Raw genomic sequence first — 24319 nt, 5'->3', positions numbered from 1 at the left:
CTTAGTAGTTTTATGTTATAAGATAATTTGGGGATTACTACTACCCCTAGACTGATCTCTTTGTAATTATTTTTCGGACTTTAAGCCCTCATGAATACCAAAAAAAAAATGATGGCAGTTATGGGTAGAATGCAAAGTAATCAAAACCGGACCGATCGTTAAACCGGCATGCTTAAGGGTTTGAGGTTTAAAGTCGGACCGGGATTCAACTGAGGTCGGGCCACTTTTAATTATATATATTTTATGTATACTTTTAAATAATAATAAACAAAAAAAATAATAGATATCAACCAAAACAAAAAAAAAATTATGCAATATTGGAGTAATAATTTTTATTTTTATTTTGACAATTGAGTAATAATTTAATACTATTAAATAACATAAAATATCTAACTCAATTTCTTTTTAACTAAACAAAGGTCCGATGACTATATATAAAAAAAATTAAGTCTCATGACTTGTACTTTGCGTGATAATATATATTTTTAATTAAACTTTCCTTATTCTCTTCCTTACCCTTTTTTTTTCCTTCTTTTTCCATTTCATTTCTGTCTCACTCTTCTTCTGCTTATCAACAACGCTGCTTGCTTGCTATGAAATATCATATCGACAAGTATTTGCTACGGTAAAACGAGAAAAACGCGGTCCAATATTCTAAACCAAATAACTGCCGGTTTCACAGTTTTTTCCGGTTTTCATCTGGTTTTCCGGTTCGAATTCCGATTCTCTGGCTGAGCAGTTTCTGGTGTCTTTTGGATAAGACAGAGGTTCGGTTTTCGATTTTTGTTACCATGGTAGAATGTGATGGGGGTGGTGGTTGGAAAAGTTGTATTTGAAGTGTTGTAATGTTTTGGAAAACTTGATTATACATGTTGATGTATATGACAAATCATCGGTTAATAACTCGTATAGAGGGAAAGGGAAAAGGAGAGGGAAAGAGTTAGAGAGAGACATAAAGAGATGGAGAACAGTTGAACCAACAACAACAACAACAATAACCTTAACAACAACCTTGTAAAATATTCAAAAATCAATCATTAAATTGAACAACATTTGTGAATTCAACAAATATGATAACTTTTTTATCTCTTATGTTGAATAGGTGCACGTATGCAGTTAATGATCATGTCATCACAACATACGGAGTAAACAAAGCATATGGTATTTGATAAACGCCTTACAAATTAAGGAGGGTATTTGAAGATTTTTGTCAATTTATAGGTATTTGGCATTTCACTCGCAGACTAATCATTTATGCTTTTTCAAGTGGTATTGTAGTGGTATGATGCCTGACGATGTTGGTAGCAATCTACATGATCAAATGATATTATTAGCAAGAATAATTGTTGAAAGGTAACAATCACATAAACATTTTGTAACTCAAAGTCACTAAAAGAGTAACGCTATAATCTGTTACAATATTAAATAACCATTTCGATACACATAAAAACTAGAATGACAAATTTAATACTTAAAAAACTAAAAGGACCAATTTATAACAAATATTTAAATTATTTTTTACCACTTATACAAACATCGAACTTAATCATACCAGAAAAAAATATAATGACAAATTTTTGTTCAACCCAACAACAAATCCTAGGTTCTTCTTTCCCCCTTTCCGCTATTTTTTTTAAAACCCGGAAACAACAATCCAATGACAAAGCAAACATCAATCATATCAGAAACTAGTAATAGACCCGTGCTATCGCACGGGTCGTAACGTTACACATATTTTTTTTTTAAGTTACACTTTGCTAAGTCCACATTTTTAAGTTACACTTTGCTAAGTCCACATTCCAAAAGTAATCAAATTCTATATTCATTAATATATTAAGTAGTATGATTATTTCAAAAATGATTAACATTAATAGTAATTTTTCCCATGTATGATTTATTTAGTATATATATGATTGTTATTTTGAGATTGTTATGAGTTATATGAATCAGTAGCATAATTTGTCCATGTATGATTTATTTAGTATATGTGATAGTTACTTTGAGATTGTCATGAGTTTCATGAATCAGTAGAATAATTTGTCTCATATATGATTTATTTAGTATATATGATTATTATTTTGATATTGATAAGAGCTCTATGAATCAGTAGCATAATTTGTCTCAGGTATGATTTATTTAGTATATATGATAGTTATTTTGAGATTGTCATGAGTTCCATGAATCAGTAGCATAATTTGTCCCATGTATGATATATTTAGTATATATGATTATTATTTTGAGATTTTCATGAATTCTATGAATCAATAACATAATTTGTCCCATGAATGATTTATATATATATATATAATTGTTATTTTAAGATTGTTATGAGTTCTATAAGAGTAGCATAATTTGTCTCATGTATGATTTATTTAGTATATATGATAGTTACTTTGAGATTGTCATGAGTTCCATGAATCAGTAGCATAATTTGTCTCATGCATGATTTATTTAGTATATATCATTATTATTTTGAGATTGTTATGAGTTCTATGAATCAGTAGCATATATGATAGTTATTTTGAGATTGTCATGAGTTCCATGAATCAGTAGCATAATTTGTCTCACGTATGATTTATTTAATATATATGATTATTATTTTGAGATTGTCATTAATTCTATGAATCAGTAGCATAATTTGTTCCATAAATGATTTATTTATTGTATATATATATATATATATATATATATATATATATATATGATTGTTATTTTGAGATTGTTATGAGTTCTATAAAAGTAGCATAATTTGTCCTATGTATGATTTATTTAGTATATATGATAGTTATTTTGAGATTGTCATGAGTTCCATGAATCAGTAGCATAATTTGGCCCATGTATGATTTATTTAGTATATATGATTATTATTTTGATATTGTCATGAGTTATATGAATCAGTAGCATAATTTGTCCCATGTATGATTTATTTAGTATATATATGAATGTTATTTTGAGATTGTTATGAGTTATATGAATCAGTAGCATAATTTGTCCATGTATGATTTATTTAATATATGTGATAGTTACTTTGAGATTGTCATGAGTTTCATGAATCAGTAACATAATTTGTCTCACGTATGATTTATTTAGTATATATGATTATCATTTTGAGATTGATAAGAGCTCTATGAATCAGTAGCATAATTTGTCTCATGTATGATTTATTTAGTATATATGGTAGTTATTTTGAGATTGTCATGAGTTCCATGAATCGGTAGCATAATTTGTCCCATGTATGATATATTTAGTATATATGATTATTATTTTGAGATTTTCATGAATTCTATGAATCAGTAGCATAATTTGTCCCATGAATGATTTATATATATATATATATATATATATATATATATATATATATATATATATATGATTGTTATTTTAAGATTGTTATGAGTTCTATAAGAGTAGCATAATTTGTCTCATGTATGATTTATTTAGTATATATGATAGTTACTTTGAGATTGTCATGAGTTCCATGAATCAGTAGCATAATTTGTCTCATGTATGATTTATTTAGTATATATGATAGTTATTTTGAGATTGTCATGAGTTCCATGAATCAGTAGCATAATTTGTCTCATGTATGATTTATTTAATATATATGATTATTATTTTGAGATTGTCATGAATTCTATGAATCAGTAGCATAATTTGTCCCATAAATATATATATATATATATATATATATATATATATATATATATATATATATGAATCTATGATTGTTATTTTGAGATTGTTATGAGTTCTATAAAAGTAGCATAATTTGTCTCATGTATGATTTATTTAGTATATATGATAGTTATTTTGAGATTGTCATGAGTTCCATGAATCAGTAGCATAATTTGTCCCATAAATGATTTATTTAGTATATATATATATATATATATATATATATATATATATATATATATATGAATCTATGATTGTTATTTTGAGATTGTTATGAGTTCTATAAAAGTAGCATAATTTGTCTCATGTATGATTTATTTAGTATATATGATAGTTATTTTGAGATTGTCATGAGTTCTATAAATCAGTAGCATAATTTGTCTCATGTATGATTTATTTAGTACATATAATAGTTATTTTGAGATTGTCATGAGTTCCATTAGTATATATGATAGTTATTTTGAGATTGTCTTGAGTTCTATAAATCAGTAACATAATTTGTCTCATGTATGATTTATTATAATAGTTATTTTGAGATTGTCATGAGTTTCATGAATCAGTAGCTGAGATTGTCATAAGTTCTATGAATCAGTAGCATAATTTGTTCCATGTATGATTTATTTAGTATATATATGATAGTTTAATTGATATTTAAGTAAAATTTTCCCTTATTTTATTTTTTAAATTTGTAATATATTATTTTTTGAAGCAATCAGCAGTATATTTAAGTAAAAATATATTTTTACTTATTAATTAATGAAAATAATTTTGTAAAAAATTATAATTAGAGTAAAATTGTCAAAAAAAAATAAATAAATAATTAGAGTAAAGTCTATTATTTCATAAGAAGATATCATATTGCAGCCCAAGCCCATAAATCATGACCCAAACTCAAATTATTATTATTATTATTATTATTATTATTATTATTATCCCAAACCCTACATTTTCTCTTCCTCTTCCATTCATTCAACCGCCGCTCAATTCCTTCCTCTTTGTTTTTTTTTTCTTTTGTTTTTTTTCAACATCTTCCTTCATTATGATAAGATCTCCTTCATCAACATCTCATCTTCTTCTTCCAATATGTTCTATTTCTTCACCCCTTGCACATATTTGTTTTTTAAATCTTAATTGCCACTTTCTCACCTAGATCTTGACCTCTATAGACAATTTTTTGAAATACCATCGCCATATAAAGAATCTCATTCACCTCCTTTACAAAATCCACAAAGAAAATTTAAGATCGGAACACCTTCGTCGGTGGCCACCGTGCTGGTAAACATTATCACCGTGCCCAAAAAACACGTTTGGTGTTGTTGTCTTCTCTTCCATCCTACCGAAAACATTATGGGACTTCATCTTCTCCACTTTTCTTTTACATCCAAGAACAGCAAGATCAAAGACAACAAAAGGGGAAAAAATCATATCTGGTTTGATTTTTTTGTTTTATCTTTGTAAATTGTTTTTATGTCCTCTGTTTGTAGAAGTCATGCAATCTTTTGAATATATTTCCCATGATTTCACTACTATAATTATATAATTTTTTTTTGTTATTTATTTGTTTGGATCTGTGAAATTTATAGGAAAAATAATGTATTTATTTTTTAGTTACCTTCAGATGTTTCTGTTATTTTCTTACCTTACCTGTGTAGTAATTTAGTTTTTATTTTAGTTCTTTGCTTATCTAAATAAGTTGATATAATTTTTTTTAATATCTTTCTTATGTTGCATCTTCTTTCTTTTTCTATATAAATAAAAGTTAAATAATCAAAACTTATAAAATGTTCATGAATGAGAAAGAGTTGATTTTTTTTGTTACAGAATTTTTTTTCTTCTACATCTGAAGTTAAAACAATTTTTCTAGATCTCAAGCCACTGTCTTCATTCACGTGCATATCCCTCATCATCTCTTTCTCATTTTGCACTTTCAATCTTTATACTCCTTGAGACCTACAAAACAAATCAGTGTCTCAAAATTTTTAATTCATTATTAAAAAAAGTTTTGAAGAATTTATACAACAATACAAAAAAATTTAAACTATTAAAAAAGTTTTCTTTAATCTTAAACCTTCAAAATATAGTGAAAACAAAACGTTTATTCATATGGATCAACAACCGTAACCAAAAAAATCAAACTTTATTCAAAGTAGAACTTCATCTTGTTTAATTTGCTTTTATCCATTTTTAACAATTGTTATACCAATTATTTTTAATGAAGAAGAAAAGACAAGTTATGTTAAAATAAGTAGTAGAAAGAAAGAGACTATTGTTATACCAATAAAGTATGAGTTGAAAACAAAAAAAAAATAAAATAGAGCAAAGATCATTGTAGAATAAAAATATGGAGAAAGAATAGATCAAAAATGATATTGTTTTTGTTTTGCTCACTAATCTAATTTCTGGCGTTTCTCTTCTTTCTTGGAACCCTTCATTTTCTTCACTTTCATTTAGTGGAACCTTCATCTTTTTTATTTTCATTATCTTCTCTTTCACAACGTTTTAGATTAATGTTGAGTTTTCCTATGCTTTTTATAGATCTGAAAAATAAAAACAAAAGTAAGAAATAAATATGATATAAATCATAGAAATAAAAAGGAAGAAAATAAAAATTAATAAAATGAGTTTCATCATCTCCATACCTTTGTAAAGAAGAAATGAATTTCATTGCTTACTTTATTTTTTTTTATTCTTGTAACATTAGAACAACTATTCTGCAAAAAGAAAAAAAAAAGAATAGGAAACCAATATTAGTAAATTGAGAAGATCACAAAATATGATAAATGAAAAAAATATCAGATTGAAGAGTTAAAAGGTAAAGGAGAGAATGATGAGAGAGTATTGAGTGATATATATATTTGTTTAATTTGAAATTTGAAATTTGAAATTTGAAATTTGAGAATTTTCCCCCAATAGTTTTGACAACTTTTTGTTGTCACATGTTTTTTTCTTTCTAAAAGCAAGTAGTTGGAAAGGTGTGATGTGACATAAAATTTGACATTGAGTATCAATTGGATCAGTTAAAATTAAACAATGGCTTGGTTGGCTTGGACAATTGGTTACCTTTTATCTCACAAAACAGGAAAATGGCTTAGTTACTCCACTATATGGCTTAGTTACCTCAACACTTAGTTCAGTTTCAATTTTTTTGGACACCAAATACCCCTGTTTTGGACAGGTGGCAGTTTATTAAGCATGGGCAGCTTGGTCTTTACCAGGTACTATGAATTTCTTATATTGTAATTGACAATAATAAAATGAGATTTGTGTTGTTGTGGTGAAAGATTTGTTGCGAGTGTTGACAGAGAAAATGCTTCACCGCCATTGTTAGTGGTGTTGGAGGTCAATAAAAGGTGGTGAAAAAAGGAAGAGTAGCGAATGGAGGAATCCATGAATGTGTGAGAAGAGCACAAGTGTATTGTATTGTTTACTTGTTTATGCAACATGATTGAAATTATTGTCTTTCTCATTATCTATATATATATATATATATATATATATATATATATATATATATATATATATATATATATATATATATAATGTTTGGTCAACTATGTAATTAATATACAGCCTAATTACAAGAAAATTATTATCACAAAATCTTATATTCTATCACAAAAGTCATAAAAGAGAATGCAAGAAATTCCTTTGCCTCTAGAGTTGTACAATCATGCAAAGGATGGGTTCACAAACGTTTTGACTGGTCCGAAAATCATCAAAGATAATGCAAGGAAGTCCTTTGGTGAAGATGTCTACAATCCGATTTCGAGAGGTACCATGAAGAACGCGTGCCTGACCAAGCTACCTTTCTCGAACAAAATGAATGTCCATCTCAATATGCTTGGTATACCGATGTTGTACAAGATTGCAAGATAAGTAGACGACACTAACATACCCCAAGGTGGGTCGAGGAATTGAAAAATGGAGCTCCGAAAGAAAATTGTGAATCCAACACGACTCAAAGAGAACATTAGCAACACCCTTATACTCTGCTTCAACAATAGAACGAGGGAGAGACAGTGGGCTGTCTCTTGGAAGACCAAGAGATGAGATTGACGCATAGAAAAACACCTTAGTCAGGTGTGAAGTAAGCTTTGTCATGACAGATGGTGATAAATGTAATCTAAAATGTATGACACCCTAAACATAGCGTATAAAGAATTTTTAATGGTTGCCTTGTGAAGTACTATGTAAGATAATTGGAATGATTGTCTTTCTCATTATGTGAATATATATATATATATATATATATATATATATATATATATATATATATATATATATATATATATATATATATATATACTAGTAATAGACCCGTGCTATCGCACGGGTCGTAACGTTACGCCGATATTTTTAGAAGTTATACTTTGTTAATTACAATTGAAAAAAATGTTTTTTAAAGTTAGATTTATTTAATCAGTTATATGAATCAGTAGTATAATTTGTTCCATGTATGATTTATTTAGGCTTAATTAGTCAAATGGTCCCTTAAAGACATTTTAAGTTTCACAATGGTCCCTTAAAGAAAAAAATGTCCGGATTGGTCCCTTAATGACATCTCCGTTAACCAAAAAGGTCATTTCGTTAGTTTTTAACTCCAAATGCATTAGGTGGATCACCATTGCATATGGTCCACCATAGATCTCAATAATTCTTTTAATTTAAGTCGTTTGATCTTATTGGAAAAAAATAACCATTGAATTTTGAAGGTACACTATATCTAATGGTGCATCATTATCAACTAGTTTTTTTTTCTCAATTTCTTCATATTCTTTCTAAATTTCTTTTTAACATTCATCATCATCTTCATAAATCTCCTTCAACCAAAATCCAGATCAGAAAAAAAAAAATCTTCATCTTCTTCCTTTTCTTATTCTTCATCAACATCTTCATAAAAATCCAAATCCAAAAAAATACTTTAAAAAATTCAGAAATTAAAATCCAAAATCAAATTTTTTTCATGTGAATCTAAATCCAAAAAACCCAAATCCTAAAAACATTGTTAAAGCTAAGAAGGTGTAATTGATTCCAAGAACCGTTCCAAGTTACTCAACCGCTTCACCTCCGGTTCACACGAAGGCACTGCAACCACTTTCTTGATCTCTTCAGACCCAACTCGGTTCTCACGTTTCTCTTCTTACCACCGCAGGTGATGACCGACTCGCCGTAACATCGCTGTGAGCTGTACGAATCCTATCATTCTACGAATCCTCACAGCGACCGCGTGAAAAGTTCATACCGCGTGAAAAGTTAACAACGACCCAGAAATGAAAAACAAAAACGTTTTTGGTTATGCTATCTTTTGGTTGGAATTTAAGATTTCAATTACCAATTTAGGGATTTTTTTTTTTTGATGAAGTTGCTAATGAACATGTAGAACAAGAGAGAGAAAAAGATGTACAACAAAAGAAATATTTACTTGATGATGGTTCACCATTACATTCAGTAGACATGCAAATCCAACCACTGCATTTTTAATAAAATGATCAAACGGTTCATATAAAAACAAATTAACGGAAAGGACCTTTTTGGTTAACGGAAATGTCTTTAAGGGACCAATCTAGACCTTTTTTTCTTTAAGGGACCATTGTGAAACCTAAAATATCTTTAAGGGACCATTTAACTAATTAAACCATTTATTTAGTATATATGATAGTTATTTTGAGATTGTTATGAATTCCACGAATCAGTAGCATAATTTTTCCCATTTATGATTTATTTAGTATATATGATAGTTATTTTGAAATTGTTTTGAGTTCAATGAATCAGTAGCATAATTCGTCTCATGTATAATTTATTTACTATATATAATAGTTATTTTAAATTTTTTATGAGTTATAAGAATTAGTAACATAACAATCTTTGAAGTTACACATTGTTGATTAAAATTGAAAAAAAATATATATTTGAATTTAGATGTATTTAATCAGTATTATGAAACAATAGAATAATTTGCCCCATATAAGTTTTGAGCAATTTGTTCTCAGTAAAATTTTTATTAACAATTTGTTCTCCGGTTTTATTTTTTAAGAAGCTAAATTAGGCCACCCAAACTGGCACCAGAGAATTTGCTCTCTAGATTAATTAATTTTATTATCAGCTTCCGCGCGTACAATTGTTAATTAAAAGTTTTGAGCAACAACTTGTTCTTGGTGTATAATATTTTGTTAAAAAATTTCATCAGCAATAATTGTTCTCCGTGTAATTTAATTTTTTTCCCAACCTCTCCGTGTATAAGAGTTAATTAAAAAATTTCATCAACAACAATTTGTTTTTCGTATATAATGCTTAATTTAATTTTTTTTATGAACAACGACTTGTTCCCCGTATCATTTAAATTTTTCATGAGTAAAAATTTGTTCCCCGTATATAATAGTTAATTAAAAAATTTCATCAACAATAACTTGTTCCCCGTATATTATAGTTAATTCAAGTTTTTCATCAGCAAGTACCTTGTTCCCCGTATATTGTCAGTGGTATAATTTATCTAATGTATAATTTATATATATATATATATATATATAATTTGGAATTGTTATCGATTATAAAAATCCATAGCATAATTTGTCACATTTATGATTTGGTTAGTATATAATATGATAGTCATTTTGAAATTATTATAACTTGTGTCATGTATGAATTATTTTGCAAGTTAGCATTTCTCCCGTATAAGATAGTTTTTTTTGAAATTGTTATTAGTTATAGAACTTGTCTTATATGATGATTATTCTTTTGAAACTTTTATTAGTTAGAATTTGTCCCATATATGATGATTATTAGTTAAAATTTGTCTTTCGTATGATAATTATTAGTTAAAACTTGTCTCTCATATGATAATTATATTGAAATTATTATCATTGATAATTTGTCTCATATATGATAGTTATTTTAAAATTTAGATCAATTAGAATTTATCGTGTGCAAAATAAATTATTTTTTTGGGAATAATAGTTATTTTATCATCATTTTTTTTTATTAAGTTTCTCTTTTCCCTTATGTTACATTTTTGGACCTTAAACATTTTAATTGAATAATATTAAATCAAAAAATACAATATGGGCTTAAGAAATATGGAATGTGTTTTAGGCCCAACATGATCATTATTTGTTTTAACATTTTAGATTTTGTTTCTCTCTCTCGTTAAAGTTTCTAACCTTCCCTTAGAAGACCTAGCCACCGCTATCATTCCGCCGTCGCCCCCTCCGTCCAGTATACTTTGACAAAATAAAATACATATTTTTTATGCTCTCTTTCTCCTCTATAATTATATTAAAGTCTATTTTTAAAAAGGAGCAATCTTGAAAATTAGTGGTGTACCGGGCCATGGACCAGGGTGTGATTTGTTAAGGCCCAATACGAAAAAGCCCAATGGGAGCATCTAAAGGAGAAGCATGAAAACAACCATGAAAAACACATGATAAGCATGATCCACCATGACTTGGAGAAGAAGGAAGAAACTTGGAGAAGAAGGAAGAAGCTTGGAGAAGAAGGAAAAGAAACCGCCCACTACCCATGAATTCCTCTCCAAGCAAGGCGGTTATCAAGCAACAAGAAGGAGATATTTTGTCTATAAATAGGATCCTCTTCAGGAGAATTTTGAGGACTGATTCTAGATAAACTCACTCTCATCATGAGAAACCACCATATTTTCATTCTTGTAAAGTTACTCCATTTTTTCTCTGATCATTCTTGTATCAATTATCAATCTTGAGTAATACAAACCCCCTATGTTCTGATCGAATTCTGACTTATAAAACTCCCAGGGTTGTTGGGATTAAACTGAGTGTAATCACACCATTTGATCAATAATACAAACCCCCTTGTTTTTTACCAGAACATTTTGGCGCCCACCGTGGGGCTGCGGTAAAAACATTTGATCCCAGCCTACCACAGCAAACTAGACAAAAATCAAACATCTCCACATGGCTGGAGAACACGGAAATACACGACAGAGAAGAAAAAACCAAAGAAAACGGCGTTAGCGACGCAGAGAGAAACAGTCTTGACCATTGCGACCCTATGGAGCGGTTATGAAGTAGTCAACTGACGCAGAGAGAAACAGTCAGTTGACAAGAGGTGATGCGAACCAATTCCGCCCAGGTGCTTTCAATCCTTTATTTTTAATTTCGATGTCTTTGAACTATTCTAACAAATGTTTGGGTGTATTTGGCTTCAACTCACTATAGATCGATGATTCTGTTTTAATCTTTTAGTGATTTGAAGTAATTTAATCCACATGAAATTAATTATATGGAGGCCAATGAGAAGACAAGATTAGATTTACATGCTGATGTTATAGCTTTCATCTTGATAAAGGCTAGTTCTACGCTTGTTATCATGATACTGATTTGGATGTTTTAAAACAAAAATAATAAACATATGAGATTTAACATACTTGGTTTGATTCTACGGTGGTTTCTAATTCAATTCAGTTCATTCATTTGTGGCCTCTATTTTTAATTTGATTCATTCATGTTTAATTTTGGGTGATCAATGACGTGGATTTGAGTCTGCCGTCTCGCCGAACTGTTGTCGCAATCCAACGTCGTCGTCTCGCTGCCAAATTGTCGGTGGCGCAACTTCACTCATCATTGTTTCAAATATGGACGTCACTATCAGCGAAATTATGCAACTATGAGAATTGAACACATAAATAAAAACAACATCAGTTCATTATCCAAGTGATATCCATACAAGCTCTGCACCTGGTTATTGTACAAGCTGATTATATTTTATCTGTGGACAAGTACTATTTGATTAAACTTGAAGTAAGAGAAGGTCAAATGCAACTTCGAAGATCAGATCCGTCACGTTTGAATTGAAATGGTGTCGCCATAGTTGATGTGAATCTAAACTCTCCAACTCGCCGAACTGGCGCCACAGCGACTTACCGTCCAACGTCGTCATCTCGCCGTAGAATCGTTTTTGTTGCTAGGCGACTCCCGATCCAGGTGTTAACGTTCTTTTCCTCTAACTTACCATTTAATCATATAGTTCTCGCTCTCTCTATTGTGATAATATATTATTTGTGCATATATACGTTATCGGTTTTATTAACATGGTTAATTTATAGTTCATGAATCACATTCTATCGCCATCTATAATAATAATAATAATAATAATAATAATAATAATAATAATAATAATAATCTCATCAATGAGTAAAAGAAAAGAACATCGGTACTTACGTATTTCAAGGTTAATCACTAGAATGAGACTTGTTCTTCTTTTGGTGTGCCACTTTACAAGATCTAAATTCAAGAATCGCTGTTCTGTTTGGTTCAAAACTGTTTGTGCTTATTTGATATGTGATATCTTTAACCCTGCTATAAATTATTCTAGCACACGATAAAATATTTTGTGTGATTGTATGAACTAACTTTCTTAAGACCTCATGTAAACATTTTAAACATAAAAGAACTTTTGCATGAAAGAACTTCAACTCTGATAAGTAGAATAAGTCAACACTTTAAATTAAAATGACCAAGACAAATATAACCAACAGAGAAAGTATAAAAATTTTCATATGTTTCTACATTTTTTCGGTTAAGAACTAAATTAGTATTCTTCTTACAAAGTATTTTGCTTTTTACTTATAACTAACATGAATATGCTTTCTCTACGTATCACATTTTTATTTATTTCGGTATCGATTAATTAAAATTAATCATACATGCAAAGTTTCAATAATTAATGGAGTATATGAGACTTATTATTAGCTGACGTGTTTTTTGCATATACTTGAAGCACTTGCTATAATGTCACCTTCTTTGAAATTTATCTTGATTAGGAAATTTAGTTTATTCATCTATGATTTCTATTTTGATTCATTGATGTTAATCATAGTGCAGGACAACGAACAAATGTGGAAAATTAACATGAAAATTCAATAATTATCACTCGGCGAGATAGAAGCCGCCAACTAATCTTTCAGGTTGAAGCATATTCCGCGATGACTACCGCAATGAAACTCAGTCTCGCCACGCCAAAACATAATTGTTTTTCTTGCTAGGCGAGGAGCGCCGCAACAAACCGCCCATGGCGGTATCATTTTCGTTTGTTTTATTTTTCATATATTATTATTGTTGAACTTCTAATGTATCAAAGCTTATTTGCAGCAATCATGATTAAGTTGCGGGCTCTGATTGAAAAAGAAAAATTAAACAAGGTTGCAAGGCCTTGGCGTTACCTGTAAGTCTTACGAGTTGGGTACGTCAGAAAAAGAAAAATTAAACAAGGTTGCAAGGCCTTGGCGTTACCTGTAAGTCTTACGAGTTGGGTACGTCAGAAAAAGAAAAATTAAACAAGGTTGCAAGGCCTTGGCGTTACCTGTAAGTCTTACGAGTTGGGTACGTCAGAAAAAGAAAAATTAAACAAGGTTGCAAGGCCTTGGCGTTACCTGTAAGTCTTACGAGTTGGGTACGTCAGAAAAAGAAAAATCAAACAAGGTTGCAAGACCTTGGCGTTACCTGTAAGTCTTACGAGTTGGGTGCGTCAGAAAAAGATACAGCAAAGAAAAGCGAGATTATCAACACCGCCAGAAGAAGCTTACACACAACCAAAGCAAGGCGATTCATTATAACGCCAAATCATTTGCAACCACCAAAAGGCACAGGTATAAAGTTATTCATAAATGATATATAATTATATTTAAAGAGCTAAAGACATTGCAGGTGCAAAGTTAAAAATTTTCAAAGGCGAGATTATTGTCAACACCAGACACAAAGTATAGTGGAAGTACGACTCCGAGCAGCGCCAATTATTTTTAAATTGCCAAGAAGTCACAAAATAAGGCGTGCAAGCCTGACAGTACGAAAATCAACTACAACAAAGAAGGGCGAGTCATAATGACGCCGAATCATTTACAATCGCCAAAAAGGCAACAGGTGAGATTGTTGTCAACGCCAACGTAAAAATGCAAATACAACGGAACAGGCGAGACGAATCGCGAAAGACGAAGAGGCGAGATTGGTGACAACGCTGGCTCGAAAATGCAAATACGATGGAAAAGAAGGAAGGGCGACTTGCCAACTTGCTCAAAGTCGCCAAGAAACAATGACAACAATATTCAAAGCCACAAATGGCGTGCATCAAGATATTCAAAAGTCATAGAAGGGCGTACAAATTATCTAAGAAATATAAACAACAAAAGGAAGGACAAGGCGACAAGCAAATAAAGAGTATGAGTCAACAACAAATAGGCGACATAGAACCATGCCGAGACATAATAATCGCCAAGTTACTTCATTCAAAAGCACTTCGCCTTCTTGAAGCCTCGTGCTTGGGGGGCTGTGTACCGGGTCATGGACCAGGGTGTGATTTGTTAAGGCCCAATACGAAAAAGCCCAATGGGAGCATCTAAAGGAGAAGCATGAAAACAACCATGAAAAACACATGATAAGCATGATCCACCATGACTTGGAGAAGAAGGAAGAAACTTGGAGAAGAAGGAAGAAGCTTGGAGAAGAAGGAAAAGAAACCGCCCACTACCCATGAATTCCTCTCCAAGCAAGGCGGTTATCAAGCAACAAGAAGGAGATATTTTGTCTATAAATAGGATCCTCTTCAGGAGAATTTTGAGGACTGATTCTAGATAAACTCACTCTCATCATGAGAAACCACCATATTTTCATTCTTGTAAAGTTACTCCATTTTTTCTCTGATCATTCTTGTATCAATTATCAATCTTGAGTAATACAAACCCCCTATGTTCTGATCGAATTCTGACTTATAAAACTCCCAGGGTTGTTGGGATTAAACTGAGTGTAATCACACCATTTGATCAATAATACAAACCCCCTTGTTTTTTACCAGAACAAGTGGATATGCATTTTTCAACCTTCAACTGTTCATCTATGATGAAGCTATGAACAACTCTCTCTGCAGAGCAACAACAAAGGAGTCAAAGACATCAAAAGAATAAAAAAAAATCATATCTAGTTTAAATTTGTATTTTTTTGGCATCTATGTGAAGTTCACACCAGAGCTCTGCAACAAAAGCTCCACTACGGTCAACTTTGAACTCATTAATATGACATTCATCATGTAAGCTTCTTATTGGATTTTTTTTCCCAATCTGGTGGTGTGGTTTAATCTTCTCCTCTCCTGTCATGCATGCATCAACAATATTAAAGACAAAAAAAAAAAAGATCAGATCTAGTATTTTAGTAGTTTATGCATATGTTTGTAAATCAATATTGGTGTTTGATTTGCTTATATTTTTCATAATTTTATATCATATTAGATCGTTTTAATTTTTTCAAGTTTAAGAATTTATCAAAAATAAAATAAAAAATTCTCAGAACCTTGTGGTTGTATTTTTTTTTCCTTTTAGATTTTAGATCCTACAAAAGTTTTTGAAATAAACATATTTTCTTTGTTATTGACTTGTTTCTTTTTGGATCTGTTTATATTCATATTCCTCTTATTTAATGTTAATTGCTCTTTTTTATTTAAATTTGTTGACTTTTACTCTCTTTTTTTTAATCCATTTTGAGATATTTTTAGAATAAGTATTTTATCTGTTATTCTTCTTCTGCATTTTCCTCGGTAAATAAAATTAACATTTTCATGAATTTTTGCATAAATATTGTTTACTTGTAATATCAATATTTTTAGAATATGTTTGGTTGTTTCAAAATCCATGATTAACCGTAATTTTAATTTAAACAGAAATAATAATATTTCGAAATAATAATATTTCTTATTTTGTACTGTAACCTGCAACTCTACTGTGTTACACCTCTACTGTGCAGTACTACCATATCTGACTAATCACAAGTCATCAAAGAACAGCTCTATGTTCATTGAGACCCACAAAATAAAAAAAATTCATTGCATCTCATATACCAATGTAATCCATATCTCACTTTCATTCTCGGTTTATGTATTTACTCGGTATATGATTCTTTCTTTTTATTTTGTAGATCTAATTATTTTTTACTCATCTTTTTTTTCTATGTATGTAGTATTTAATTTAATTTTGATCTGAAAATAAAAAATAAATGTTGTATAATCACTAAAAAATGTTACCAGATACAAATTCTTATGATTTCTTGGTATGTGCTTTGTTTTCCTGTTTCATTTGTTTCTTTTCTTGAAAGTGTTTTGCTTCCGGTGTTTTCCTTTCTTGGTATGAATTCTGAAAAGAAACACATAAATTGTTAGTACATGTGTTTTGCCATATCTCAAAACATAGAAGGAAAAAATGAACGCCTTATGGCATCTCTTTGTTGTTTTAATTAACTTCACTCTTATATTCTTCTTCTTTTTTTATGTTCCATATAATTAAAACTTTTAAAATAATCAAACTGTTCTGTGTTTTATCTTCTAATAATTTCCAGTTTCAGATTTGTTATTTTATCTAATTTTCTTCATCAATTTTGTTAAAAGTGAGAAAAATAGCAAGATTTTTTTTTTTTAAAAAATAACATCAAGCATTTTTTTTAACAAATCTATACAAAATAATTGTCACCTTGAAAATAATAGTAAGTTTTATAATTAGTAGAAGTGGTATATATGAATAAAATTCATCGTTATTAACTTACTCATGTTCTTTTTTTTATAGTTGTTGAAGATAAAAAAAATGGAGAAACAACAAAAGTTAGATGATAAAAAGTGACATGATATTATTTATGAAGAAATTGCATAAAAGCTAAATGTGGATTTTTTTTTTTTCATACCTTAATCTTTTGTGTAGCATGAAGATTTTCATCTTCTTGTTTGTTAGATAGAGAAAAATATCATTTCTGCAAAATACAACATAATCAAGTTAGACAAAATATAGTTAAAAATAAGGAGAAAGAATAAGAACAAAGAAAGAAGATGAGAGGAAATGGTGTAAATTTCAAATGAGTATATAATGAAATGGAAGTTACAAAGAGTGGGAAAATGTTTTGGATTCGAATTTGAATTTGAATGAAAAGGAAAAAAACAATAAAGTTTCTATGCCAGAGTGATGTGACATAAATCAGTCATAACATGTGATACTGTTTTTTATTTTTTTATTTTTATAAAAGTAACTGATTCGGTTGATTTTCAACAGTGACTCACCTAAAAGACTTTATTTGTCTCACAAAATCAGTAACCGGCTCAGTTACTTTTCATTCTGGTTCGGTTAGCAATTTTTTGGACAACAAATGCCCTTAATTTGGACAGGTGGCAGTTTCTTAGATAAGGGTATTTTTGCATTTACCAGGGACAATAATATTCTTATATTGTATTGGATATATATATATATATATATATATATATATGATGTTTGGTCAGGTACGTAATTAATATACAACCTAATTTCATAAAAATTATTATCACAAAAAATTATATTCTATCAGTTTATGGGTTTAAGGAAGTGAATTTGTTGGGTTGTTGTTGGTGTGTTTAGTTTTGGGGATCTGGTTTCATGTTTTTTTTTTGTGTGTGTGAAGAACATGAGAGAGAAGAAGATGGAGAACAAGAAAAATATTTACTTGACGATGATTCACCATTATATTATATTCATTAGACATGCGAATTTCGGTGGTGTTACATTTTTAACAAAAAGATCAAATGACTCAAATTAAAACAAATTAACGGAGAAGACTATTGTGACTAACAGTCATATAGTCAAGAGATCAAAACATATATATTTTTTTATAGGTAAGAGATCAAAACAAATATTTTTTCTTTAAAGGATCAATGTGAAACAATTTTATTTAAAGACCAAAATACTACTAAACCTATATTTTACATATTCATTTCGTAAAAAAATAATTATATTTTATATTAAAAAAATACAAGTTTAATGATTTGCTACCTAAAATATTTTTACACAAAAATCTAATTTATATATCTATATATAAAGAGGATACAATTTTTCTTTTTGTTGATTTTTCATAATACTAACAATGGGCAAAAGTTAATATGCATAAGGAGATGTTTATGCATGGTGCATAAGCCCAGAATTTCTCGCGCGCCCCCCAGAAATTCCTCGCGTGCGCCCCCCAGCCCCCCAAAGGCTCGCTATCCCCACCCTCTTTCTGCTGATGCACACGTTTTGTTTTTATTTTTAGCCTACTAGGCCTGAAAGCCCAATTGCTACGCGCGCCCCCAATTGCTACGCCCCCCCATTTTCTAGCCCCCCAATTTCTAGCGCACCCCCCAGGTTTTTTTTTTTTTTAGATTTCTAGGTTTTTTTTTTTTGTCTCAGAATCGAATTTGAACGGCGATGAAGAACGTATGAATTATACTCGAATTGGGTAGCTTGGTTTTTCTTTTTGTGATGAGGTTTTTTTTAGTGATAAAATATTTGTGTTTTTGCTGAATGGAGACAAAGTAGAGTGATTATTTTTTATTTTTTTTATAATTGTTGAGTGATTATTGGTTAGAGAATCTTGAGATGTAAATTTGGTTCAGTAATAGTAATAATAATGAAGGAATATTATTTCAATAATACAATAAATTCAATATTAAAAACACAATATTGATTTCAATAAATACATAAAACCATTTTATAATACAAATGGTTTCACTTTTTAACTCTCTGAAACCATTTAAGCAGCATAATGGTTTCCAGGATTTTTAAAACCATAAAAACACAATATTGATTTCAATAAACACATAAAACCATTTTATAATACAAATGGTTTCACTTTTTAACTCTCTGAAACCATTTAATCAGCATAATGGTTTCCAGGATTTTTAAAACCATAAAAACACAATATTAATTTCAATAAACACATAAAACCATTTTATAATACAAATGGTTTCACTTTTTAACTCTCTGAAACCATTTAACCAGCACAATGGTTTCCAGAATAATTGTAACGAAAATTCACTGTTCATCTTCTCTTACGCGAAACAGTGAAAACGTGATCACTGTTCATCCGCGATCACTGTTCATCTTCTTCACCTTCTCTCACGAAGTCACACATTCTCTCACGAACTCCGATTCCAATTCATCTCAGAAATTGCAAAACTCCGATTCCGATTCATCTCAGAAATTGCAATTCGTTCTCGTTTTCGTTCGATTCAAGAGAATCGATTTGTAAGATTCCGATTGGAAAACGAAGATAGCGAGAGCGAAGAAGATTGAAGAGCTTGCAGCGGTTACAGCGATGATGGTTTGACATGATTTTAGTTTAAAACTAACTACTAAAATAATTAACCATACATAATACTCTGAAATTTATCCCTAATCAATAAAATAAAATAAAATTCAATCAATCAAAATTAAAAGCGTGATAAAAAAAATCTGAGGGGTGCGCTAGAAATCTAAAAAAAAAAAAAAAACCTGGGGGGTGCGCTAGAAATTGGGGGGCTAGAAAATGGGGGGGCGCGTAGCAATTGGGGGGCGCGCGTAGCAATATGGGGAGCGCGCTAGAAATTGGGGGCTAGCAGTTGGGGGGCGCGCGTAGCAATATGGGGGGCGCGCATAGCAATTATGCATGGTGCATAAAGCTTGGGCTTATGCACCTTAACCGGACCCACTTAAAAGTACTTGTACGAAATAATGTGAGTCTCTTCTAGTTTAATCAAGGTTTTGGATTTAATCTATGGCTTGAGTATGCAGAAATGTTAAAACTCTTAGGGAGAGTTTGTCATCAATCTGAGTTTCACAAGGTTCGAGAGATTAATCTCTGCAGAAAATATCAAATTTACAACAAAAAAAATTGATCCGATCATTTTGAAAATCTTAATCCGTCTTTAAATTCAAACAAATCTAATACAATATATTGGTCAGACTTTATTTACCTCACGACCGAAGTCTAAATTACTAGGGTCCCTTTCTCCTATAAACCAGATTTATCACCAAAAAAATTCAATCCGGTGGATAAGCGGCGAATCCCAATTCCTTACATATATATAATGCAATGTCATTGCAACTGAGTTAAATTCACGGGACATATAAAATATTTTTTATTGACTTTATTACTACTGCTAAAACAATATGCGTATTTTTTTTGTTACCCAAAGATATTCACCTCACAAGGATTTGATGAAAACAGCCTATAATAATGCTAATTAATCAAGAGGAGTGCTATATCCAGCGAAACATTAATTCTTGAAATTTCGCGAAGTGTATTTATGTGAGTAGAAGAGAAAGAACTGTGGCTTTCATATAGTTCCAGATTTAGCGGAATTCAGCAGGTAGTGGTGTGAATAATTAATTACACTGTCGTGATTCTTTCGTGATAATTCCTTCGCTATATTTAGCATTTTTGAATAATCAATCCTACGTATTCGTGAAGGGTTCGCGATAACATCCTTCGCTAAAAGTAGCATTTTCCATGTGGGAAAATCCATTTGGGCGCGGAATGAAAGTAAGCAGATATTTTTGGATTTTTATCCATCACCAAAAGCGTCCCCATCTCACCGTTGAATCAAACCAAAATCTCCACCGTCTATTGTCATCTCTCTTTGGGAATATAACGTAACGGCTAAACAAGTTCCACGTCATCGATCCGCGGCAAACCTCATTATCCAATAGAAACGCGAGAACACTCTTATATATAATAAATCGACGCAACATTCATCATTCACCAAAACTCATTCACTCTGCTTCTAATTTCATTTCCAATTCCCAATTCCCAATTCCCAATTCCAAACCCTAATTTTCTCCAAATTCCCAAATCTCCGATTCAATGGCACCAAAAGGAGAGAAGAAGCCAGCAGAGAAGAAACCCGCAGAGGAGAAGAAGTCGACCGTAGCAGAGAAGGCTCCCGCTGAGAAGAAGCCAAAGGCCGGAAAGAAGCTGCCAAAGGACGGTGGTTCAGCGGCAGCAGGAGAGAAGAAGAAGAAGAGAAACAAAAAGAGCGTAGAAACATACAAGATCTACATCTTCAAAGTTCTGAAGCAAGTTCACCCTGACATTGGTATCTCAAGCAAAGCCATGGGTATAATGAACAGTTTCATAAATGATATATTCGAGAAACTCGCACAAGAATCATCAAGACTTGCAAGGTACAACAAGAAGCCAACAATCACTTCTAGGGAAATTCAAACTGCTGTTAGACTTGTTCTTCCCGGTGAATTGGCAAAGCATGCTGTTTCTGAGGGTACCAAAGCTGTGACCAAGTTCACAAGTTCTTAGGCTATTTCTCGAAGTGTTGTTATTGGGTTACTATATCTGTTTAGGCTCAATTAGGTTTTTTAATTTTTAGCTTTTTTACTTTTCTATGTTGTAATGACCTAATTGGTTTTGTTGATCCTTTTGTGTATGGAAGTATATTGGATTTTCAAATTGCTTGTATTTTAGGAAGATTTTTAGCTTATATTTTATAAGTTTTTTGTCTCTAATTCCAACTTGCAATTTTGAAAACTCTGCAAATGAAAAGAATTTTGACTTAAGAAATATAGAACAAGTTATTAAAAATATTCAAGATTCGAGAAAGAATCGGTTGATAAGAGGTTCATCTTTTGTTTGATCAACTCTGCTTCTTTGTTATGATTATGTTTCCGTGGGATTGTAAACCTGTGTTTGAACTTTTAACTGTTGATGCTTGGAAGTGAGATTTGTTGGGTTGGGACTGGGGTTAGAGAGGAATGATTTCAGGAAATTCAAAATTTTTAAAATTCTCATGTTGGGTTTAGGGTTAACCTAATTTGTAGTTTGTTTTTAAAATTCCATTGAAAAGTTTATATGCATAATTTGTAGGTTATTTTGAATGTGGAATTCTCATGTAGGTTATAATATTCCTAATTTGTATAATTACTCGATGCATATTTGGAATCACATTGAGTTTGATTTTGTTGAAACTTTGTAGACTGTAGTGTAGTTTTTGTCAAAACCACAAACGGTGGATTGCTGTGATTCTAAAAGAGTGTAAGGCCTTTGAAAAGTTGAGATTATTGATGCGGTAATTCTATAAACAATAGTAATCCTGTAATATTTGCCCTAACTCCGTAGAAAGTTTGTATTCTAGTGCTCTAGCTTTGCAGAATGGTCTGCATTTTAGCAACCAAGGCAGTGCACAAAATTATGGATCTTACTGCTGCAATTCTGCTGAATATTTTGGTGTCATGTTGATTACAAGTGAATTAGTGTTCTTTTGCACATAAGAGCAAACATCTAAAAGGAGGGGGTTTTAAATTCCAAACACTTCACTGAATTGACACAATAACTCAGACTCTCTTTCAAGAACCGGATATTCAATATCCTTTGCTTAGCCTGCTGCTGATAAATAAAATGCAGACAATAAAGACTTCACCATACAAAGATTCCTTCACTTGAAGCTTGAGCTAACATTACTCCCCATCAACTTCATTAACACATATTCAAGAGATTCAACTTTTGTGGGATCAACTCTGCATCTGGTTATGGTTATGTTTTCATCGGCTTATAATCTTGTGCTTTGGTGTGTAGAAGCTTGGAAATGAAATTTGTTGGGACTGAAGTTGGATGGGAATGAGATAAAGAAATCCAATCATTTTGAAAGGAATGGAATCATCGACACCAAATTGTGACCTTCTAATCTCATTTACTCTATATCATCATGCGAACCTCTAACACTCCCCTTTCGGATCTCACATGAATGCTCCCACGACCCTTCTTGTGCTTCTCTTCACACATGACAACAGCTCGTCTTTATCTTCCCTGCCTGAATGGAGAACATGAAACAAAAACTGCCATTGCTCGCACATTACAGTAACACTGCCACGTAAATTGGAGACATAAATTGCATTAATGAAGTGTTGCGAATGACTCATCTTGAAAATATACATGGTGTTTATGTAGTTATCCTTTCATCGCGTAAATAAAGATAGTCATTATGATACTACTAAGTTCGGAGTATGACTGTATTTGTTGATGGACTGACTGTTTTTATGTTATTCTTTTGTTCTTGATTTATTGTCAACCATATCTGCTCATGTGTTTTGTTTCATATTATCCTTTCTATGTAACAATTAGTTCAGTCATCATCATTACCATTTTGCAATTTGGTGATACAATCATATGGTAATAGCATGAGTCTTCTATGTATCAGTGTCTGTTTCAGTTCCATGAAAGTTATGCAAATTTGGAACTAAAAAAATAGATAGAATTGGAAATTTCCTTACCTCATTTCATTTTGTCAACTTTCTCATTCGTGGTTCTGTAATTATAAGACCTTGCAACTTTCTCATATGAAGCTTTCATAGCTCAGTTGGTTAGAGCACCCGTTTAGTAAGCGGGAGGTCTTGAGTTCAACTCTCAATGAAAGCAAAATTTGTTTTTCCCATTTGCATTTGACACTTTTGGCGACGCAGCTTGTTGCCCGTCTATCTTTCATTCATACGTAATTACCCTATATTTCTTTATATATGCGGAATGAAACACAATTACCACTCCATTGTTTCGATATTTTATGATGGAATGGAAACAAAATTACCACTCCATTCTTTGGAAATAAACGGAATGAAATAAGGTATAATATTTTTTCCCCAATTTTATCCTTATTTAAAAACACCAAACTATGAATCTATTGAGATTTTTTTATATGATATATTTGTTTATATTATTCACCTATACATTATTAATAATTACTGTGGGTTCACAATTACAGCTCAACCATATATTACCAACAAAAAAAAAAAAAACAATTTCAGTTCAACCATAAGCCAAAATTATAAAATGTACCGGTGTATAAGTTCTACTATTATATATGACATACACATCCACAA

At 30.9% G+C, this 24319-nt stretch overlaps 1 protein-coding gene, 1 long non-coding RNA gene and 1 other non-coding gene across 3 annotated transcripts; 2 read left to right on the top strand and 1 right to left on the bottom strand.

The window, feature by feature from the left end:
* Window positions 1–5989: 5989 nt before the first annotated feature.
* Window positions 5990–6433, bottom strand: LOC123918540. The gene is made up of 2 exons (XR_006812839.1): window positions 6315–6433; window positions 5990–6212 (listed from the first exon to the last, which is right to left on the bottom strand). It is a non-coding gene; the product is annotated as an uncharacterized LOC123918540 (long non-coding RNA).
* A 14764-nt stretch (window positions 6434–21197) lies between these two features.
* LOC123918537 (probable histone H2B.1) lies at window positions 21198–21899 on the top strand. Its single transcript, XM_045970615.1, has one exon. The coding sequence runs from the start codon at window positions 21300–21302 to the stop codon at window positions 21747–21749; it is 450 nt and encodes a 149-aa protein (XP_045826571.1). The 5' UTR covers window positions 21198–21299; the 3' UTR covers window positions 21750–21899.
* Window positions 21900–23787: 1888 nt separating this feature from the next.
* On the top strand, window positions 23788–23861 carry TRNAT-AGU. The gene has a single exon. It is a non-coding gene; the product is annotated as a tRNA-Thr (tRNA).
* Window positions 23862–24319: the final 458 nt, after the last annotated feature.

Source organism: Trifolium pratense, linkage group LG3 (genome assembly GCF_020283565.1).
Source record: "Trifolium pratense cultivar HEN17-A07 linkage group LG3, ARS_RC_1.1, whole genome shotgun sequence".
NCBI lineage: Eukaryota > Viridiplantae > Streptophyta > Magnoliopsida > Fabales > Fabaceae > Trifolium > Trifolium pratense.
The sequence above is the reverse complement of the archived record's forward strand: the minus strand, read 5'-3'. Positions and strand labels throughout refer to the sequence as shown.